General features: G+C 32.7%; 2 protein-coding genes across 5 annotated transcripts; one reads left to right on the forward strand and one right to left on the reverse strand.

Moving 5' to 3' along the window:
• The first annotated feature begins 711 nt into the window (after nt 1-711).
• Nucleotides 712-5,064, forward strand: LOC104892255 (uncharacterized). Of its 3 annotated transcripts, none has more exons than XR_007274652.1 (4): nt 712-856; nt 2,885-2,989; nt 3,160-3,635; nt 4,337-5,064. XR_007274652.1 is itself a non-coding variant. In XM_010678127.2 (3 exons), the coding sequence occupies exons 1-3, from the start codon at nt 727-729 to the stop codon at nt 3,357-3,359; spliced, it is 435 nt and encodes a 144-aa protein (XP_010676429.1). In that variant the 5' UTR covers nt 712-726; the 3' UTR covers nt 3,360-3,926. The 3 variants fall into 3 exon arrangements, 1 of the variants encoding a protein (XP_010676429.1); XR_007274651.1 differs by having other exon boundaries at nt 4,386-5,064; XM_010678127.2 differs by lacking the exon at nt 4,337-5,064 and having other exon boundaries at nt 3,160-3,926.
• Nucleotides 3,368-4,744, reverse strand: LOC104892254 (hypothetical protein). 2 transcript variants are annotated; one of them, XM_010678125.4, is made up of 6 exons: nt 4,364-4,744; nt 4,172-4,286; nt 3,963-4,044; nt 3,830-3,881; nt 3,704-3,758; nt 3,368-3,618 (listed from the first exon to the last, which is right to left on the reverse strand). In XM_010678125.4, the coding sequence occupies exons 1-6, from the start codon at nt 4,742-4,744 to the stop codon at nt 3,368-3,370; spliced, it is 936 nt and encodes a 311-aa protein (XP_010676427.1). The 2 variants fall into 2 exon arrangements, with proteins under 2 accessions (XP_010676427.1, XP_010676426.1); XM_010678124.4 differs by having other exon boundaries at nt 3,444-3,758.
• Nucleotides 5,065-6,290: the final 1,226 nt, after the last annotated feature.

Genomic DNA, 6,290 nt, shown 5'->3' on the forward strand with positions numbered 1-6,290 from the left:
TATTAAATTCGTGTAGAATTCGTCGCTAAACGAGTTAAAAGTCTCTCAACCTTAACCTAATTTGTTTATTGGATAAGTCCTGTTGGGTCAGCACACTTACTTAAATGAGTTGTAAACCTCAATGCAAATTCGCTAATTTCGTGTATGGTTCGAGTCATATTAAGAAAATATATTCAAATTATTCCAAGCAAAACTAACAATATTGATATAAGAATAGAAATTTAAATATAAAATGGGTTATCAGGTTGGATATGTGTTAAAAATTTCAACCTTAACCCGACCCGTTTAATAAACGAATCGTGTCAGATTAGCCCGTTTACTTAATCTTAAAAACCCGTTAATGTTGTGTTAGGTTCAGGTCGAGTTGACGAGTTGTGTTATTTTTAACTACATCTTTAGATCATCTTACCCAAAAAAAAAAAAAAAAAACAGATCTACTTGGAATCAACATACCTAGTTTATGGGAGGAGCACTATTATTTATCAAATTAGGAAATCCCTATATAAGCATCGAAGAAAGACATAACTTCTTAGTTTTAAGCATAGGCCCAAATGAAATGGATCTCATCAAATTGGATCCGATATCTTTTCTAATACACTTGACCTAATGAATGATACAAAAGCAAATAAAGTTTGAAAAACCCACCCGATGACCCGAATGATCAATCGGGCAATTAGGGTTTGGCCACAACCAAACCACAGTAAAATGTTGGCCACGTGGTAATATATGACCTTTTATTTTGAGAAATCTCGAAATTTCTTCAACTTCTTCAAGAGGATTTCAGTACTATCTACTCTTTTCTACTCTTTAGTTTTTACTCTTTCGTCTTTGCATCGCCGCGCATTTCAATTCTCAGGTACTCTCTCTCTCTCTCTCATTCTCTCTCTTCCATTGTTATCTTTAAATTTGCACTTAAGTAGTTGTAGAAATTCTCATGCGATAATTAAAGAGGATGAAGATGATGAAAATTTATAGGGAAGATGATGGATCTTCATCATATGATTCCTTTACAAAACTCTAATTTCTTTCTGATTCATCCTCTATTTCTACTATATTTTCACTCCAATGTATTTCATGTGTTTGTTACTATCGTTTTCTGTTTGTATGCGGTTTAATTTACTATTTTGTTCTTTAATATCTTTAATTATTATATTTTGTTCCTTCAATATCTTTAATTATTAGTAGTAAAAATTATAAAAAATTGATACTATGGAAGTATACTTAAAGACAAATCAAATAAGATCACATTTGACTATATTTTTTTTCTTGTATATTTGTGAGAGAATATGGAATAAGGTTGGTTGATGAATAATAGTTACTCCATCCGTTTCATTTTAATTTACACACTTACACTTTTCATTTATGTCAACTGCTAAAACTGTTGAGACATATCTTTAGTTTTGTATTTGTAAAAATTATAAAAAGTACATATTAATAAAATACATGTAATCTAATAAGATTTCACATGATTATATTTTTTTTCATCTGCGTATAACGTCATAGTGAAATTTGTTAATAGTATAAAATATCATAATGTAACAATTAAAATAAAATGGAGGGAGTATTATGCAAGTATTAGGAAGCGGAGAAAGTATATCTTTCTTCATATTTCCGGTAAAATTCATATATATTTTTTGAATCGTTTAACCGTATATTATTGTTATTGCATTGAGTTGATTTTAGGTGATTCAAATATTTATTGAAAGTGATTTTTGGTAGCTGAACTAGTTTTAGCTAGTATCCCCTCTGATTTCTTATCATTCTAACTTTTTGGTAAGCGTCTCCCAATGTACATATTTGAATTTAAATATCTTCTGTTTTATATTAGTAAAGTTTGAATATTAACAAAGTACCAATTGAGACGAATCAAACAAGATCCATAACAATATTTTTTCTTATAAATTAAAAAAAAATTGAGGAAAATTCTCTCTAAGTATGAATAGTGTGAAGATATCAAGTGAGAATGATTAAAAAAACAGAGGGACTGGGAGTACCTCCTCTGTTTTATTTTGTTTTTACTCCTTAAGTGTGTTGCAATTTCTAAGTAGGAAGAACATAAAAAAACTGATGGAGTATATGCTAGTATATTATTGTTATGTGATGAAAAGGGATGAAGATGATGAAAGTTGATAGGGAAGATGATGGATGTCATCATATGATTCCTTTCCAAAACTCTAATTTCTTTCTGATTCATCTTCTCTTACTACTATTTTTTTTTACTTCAATATACTTCATATGTTTCCTAATACTTCATCATTTCGACATTTACTGTCTGCACGCTATCTAATGCACTACTTTGTTCCTTAACATCTTTATTTATTCATATTTTTTTAATCGTTTAACTGTATTTTATGGCATTGAGTTGATTTTTGGTGATTCAAATATTTATTGGAAGTGATTTTTGGTCATGTAAACTAATTTTTACTAGTCTATGCTTGTTATTATATAAATCTAAAAAATAAAATAAACGCTAGTATATTATTACTGTTTGATGAAGAGGATGAAGATGATGACAGTTAATAGGGAAGATGATGGATCTCCATCATGTGATTCCTTTTTCTAATTTCTTTCTGATTCATCCGCTTTTCTACCTTTTTCTCTCTCTTACTCCAAACTGTCAAATTTAGCTACTTGCATTTGATAATCCTATGCTTGTTATATTATGGTTGGCTAAAATTGTGTTTCTGTTTTTTTTTTCTTTCTGATTTTTACCGGTGGAAAGTGTTTTTTGGGTTATGTAAACTAATTTTTGTAGCTGATTTTGATTTGAAATGATCAATGTAGGAGTAATATTTAGTCTTTCAAATGGTCTGATTAGGGATTTTTTACACTAATTTTGATCTGGATATGATGTTACCTTGTTTCTTATGCTTAAATGTTGCAGAATCTGGTGTTTTCAGTGGTAGCATATACATGAGAGGATCAGCTTCTCCGCGTTCATTGGCGCGAAGTATTCAGAAACAAGCATACCAAATCCAACGAGCATGGGGTAAATCTGTCCGTTTCTTTTTTTATGTTGCTTGTTGGAATATTTTTTAGACGCAAAAAGTGAAACTAGGAACTTCAAAAGGGGTGAAGGGAGGGGAGTAATTTGTTTGTTTTCATCTATTGATTGTGCATAACAATTATAACTGAACAAAATATTTTTATCTACAACAGGTGGTATTGCTCCTACTTTGGAGCCCAAAAAGAATGGCAATGAAGAGAGTTGTAAGGCAAGGAGAACGGTGTCAGATGAGAAAGGTGCTGACCCTATTGTAGCCTTCAGCAGGCCGCCTCCGCTTCCGCCCATTTTAGGACCGCTTGTTGCCCTCTCTTTTCTGGATACGTTGTCGAAACAGGACAACAACGACGACTGAGATTTATTTCAGGGCAAACTGCTTGGCCCTTGCTCGGATTCCAAGTTTGAGGTATCTTTATCATTGTCATTTGATGATGAGTGTTTATTGAAAAATCTTGCAATGATGTGCAGAAAGCTTATCCCGTATCCAAGTGTTCGAGCAACAATTCTCCATAGGGTGATGTAGAATGTTAGAACTGGGTTCACCACCGGAGCTAAGCATAGATTGTATATATTCAACACTGCTTTGAGTATGATGTGTGGACTCTTTAGGAACCCTAAATGTGTCACATATGTAAGTATGATGCTTGTGTAGTATAACATATGGTTTGCACATTATGGAAGTTAAAAGTATTTGCTTACATTTTGCTGCATCTGGGAATTCATTGATAAGTGATGTCACCGTCTTCAGCAGTGTCTGTTGAATTTGTTAACAAATGATAAGTGCAAACTAAGGCTGAATTTATTCATGAAGAGTTAAAATTGTACCATGGCTAATTTTGCCGGTTTTATGGGTGACTCTGTTATGATCTGAGCGTTCCTGTAATAATTTTTTTGGCAAGTTTGTTAATTTTCTTTTGGGTAATGAAGGGAGTAATTACAGTTGGTTCACTTTATTTACATTATTACAAGTCTGCCGTCTTCATTTGAGCACTGAAAAACACTGCAACCTCTGGAGAATGGTATTTGATCGTTCTTCCACTCTGCATAGCATGACAGTAGATAAACTTTTAGGCAGTTCTTTCGTGAGAGAAAGTTTGAACTCTTTTATTTGTTCTACTTTGTGCTAAGTTTAAAAACATAAATTTCATTTAAAGCATGATAATATACCCAAATGCCAATTCACAGAAGCTGTGAGTTCATCTCCTTCACAAATAGTTCCTAGTTTGAAATGCACAGTTTCGCCCATAGACTCAGCGAGCTGAATAAACAAGCTCATGACTTCCTGCAAGAAAACATTTAGAAGTAAATGTAAAATTTTCTGAAAGTTTTCAGGTGTAAAAGATTACAAAGAGCTTTGACCTTCTTCCCCTGGATAATATAGGGGAAAGTTGAATCCTCAAGGCGACAGTTGCTGGAGATGAGATCTTCTAGCCCCTTCCTGTCGCCTTCATTGATGCACCTGTAAAATTTCTTCACAACATCTGACAAGGAAAGAATCTCAAAGCTGGACTCCGAGTTCGCTGCTACTGCTGGAGGTGTGATCTGGGGCCTCCACCGGTGGCTGATGACATATTTTCCTGCATTTCTTGTTCCAAAAATAGGTTCAGGGACAACTTCCTTTCCTCTGGGTATTTGTAGGTTTCTCCTGTAGATTGGTGATCTTACATTGGTTAGGGCAGTTAGGTTGAAGCGACAACGATAAGGTATGTTTTGGCAGGGAAAAACAGCGGCGAAGGCCATTGTTTGTTACAAATTAAGGGGGTTGCACAAGAGAAATGTTCTTTCTTTCTGGTAGTGGGAAATGTATAATGGCAGGGAAGAGGAAGGCATCAATAATATGTCTTCTGCCTTAATATTGGAAAGTAAAAGCTAAAAAATTTATATGGTATATGTATGATAGAGTCAGAAGAGAAATGTTCTTTGTTTCTGGCACAAGGAACTGTAAAATGGCAGAGGGAGGAAGGCATCAATAATATATTTTCTGCCTTATAATGTAAGGTAGGTATAGGATTTCATGCCATTGTTGGATGACTCTTTCTTATTATACAGGGCTTAAATTCCCTTCTTGTGTGAATGGTACTAATTCTATTTTTGTAAAAGTTGCTACATTTTGACTCTGTACTTGACAAAGTACAACTTTGATCTTTTATATATTTGCTTATCTAGTGAAAAATATAGAAGGTTGACATGTTGTAATTAGACAATAAGATAAATACATCTTGCATATGTAATTAGACAATAATAGATACAATATCTTACATAGTAAATGGCTATTTGATTATCTGAAAAGCCATCCCTTGCATTACCAGACATGAGTGGTTTTATTGTAAAATTATTAGCAAATCAAATAGAAAAAATTTCAAAAGACAATATCGAAAGAAATAGTAATACTAACCAAACATGTTATGGTGCATTCTCGTGATTTGTATTCAAAACTCAATTACAAGTTTCAATTTCGGATTATGAAACTATGTTCGATTTTTAAAGTTGGATATTGGATAGAATTTGATTCTCTCGATACGTTTTCCCAAAAAAGAGAAAGACAATCAAACAATTTCCAATCATGATCCTTGCGGATCGGATCATCCATATAATATGTCAGAGTTTTCGATCAAAAAGATTTGAGCTGTCTTTTTAGTTGTATAACGGAAAAATAAAAAAAAAATTGTGTGAGATTCTCTCGAATTATGACATTTATGAGATGGGTAATAATTTAAGTTTACATCTATTAGTTTAACCCCGTATGTCTATTAGTCTAACCAAGGCACCTATCAATTTAAGCTACAACAAGTCAATTTAATCTAGACATCTTTAGTTTTAAGTTTATAAACTGACAACAAAATTTGAATACCTGAGATGCATCTCATGTAAGGATGACAATTTGGCCGGATTTGACCCTTATTCGACTCCAATTACGAGGTGGATTCGATTCACTGCTTCCGACTCCGATCCAAAGTCCCATTTCTGCTATGACTTAATCTCATATTTGACCCTATCGAATTGATCTATTTTTTTTTTTACCTCAACTTGATATTAGTTTTCATCAAAAGAAAATACTTCATATGAGTTGAAAGTTGTAAACCACTAACTAGTATGACTTTTACGGTTTCCAATTTCCAATATATTGCATTGGATATTATTGTATTGAATTTAGGAAAAATTCACACGAATAATTTTAATTTCACCAGTTTTCTCAAAATAATCTCAAATTTGAATTATTTCAGAATAATCCCAATTTAGGGGGTACAGTCTTAAAATAACCCTAATTATTAATTTTCACTATATT

This window comes from Beta vulgaris, chromosome 5, assembly GCF_026745355.1.
Source record: "Beta vulgaris subsp. vulgaris cultivar EL10 chromosome 5, EL10.2, whole genome shotgun sequence".
In the NCBI taxonomy this organism is placed as follows: Eukaryota; Viridiplantae; Streptophyta; class Magnoliopsida; order Caryophyllales; family Amaranthaceae; genus Beta; species Beta vulgaris.

What these genes read in the sequence shown, in the direction of transcription:
- LOC104892254 (XM_010678124.4), bottom strand. Translation starts at nt 4,744, where the DNA reads ATGGCCTTCGCCGCTGTTTTTCCCTGCCAAAACATACCTTATCGTTGT. An exon ending in ATATTATCCAGGGGAAGAAG is followed by an intron (nt 4,287 to 4,363) that starts GTCAAAGCTCTT and finishes GTTTTCTTGCAG; the next exon opens with GAAGTCATGAGCTTGTTTAT. An exon ending in GACGGCAGACTTGTAATAAT is followed by an intron (nt 3,882 to 3,962) that starts GTAAATAAAGTG and finishes AAATTATTACAG; the next exon opens with GAACGCTCAGATCATAACAG.
- LOC104892255 (XM_010678127.2), top strand. Translation starts at nt 727, where the DNA reads ATGACCTTTTATTTTGAGAAATCTCGAAATTTCTTCAACTTCTTCAAG. An exon ending in CCGCGCATTTCAATTCTCAG is followed by an intron (nt 857 to 2,884) that starts GTACTCTCTCTC and finishes TAAATGTTGCAG; the next exon opens with AATCTGGTGTTTTCAGTGGT. An exon ending in CCAAATCCAACGAGCATGGG is followed by an intron (nt 2,990 to 3,159) that starts GTAAATCTGTCC and finishes TATCTACAACAG; the next exon opens with GTGGTATTGCTCCTACTTTG.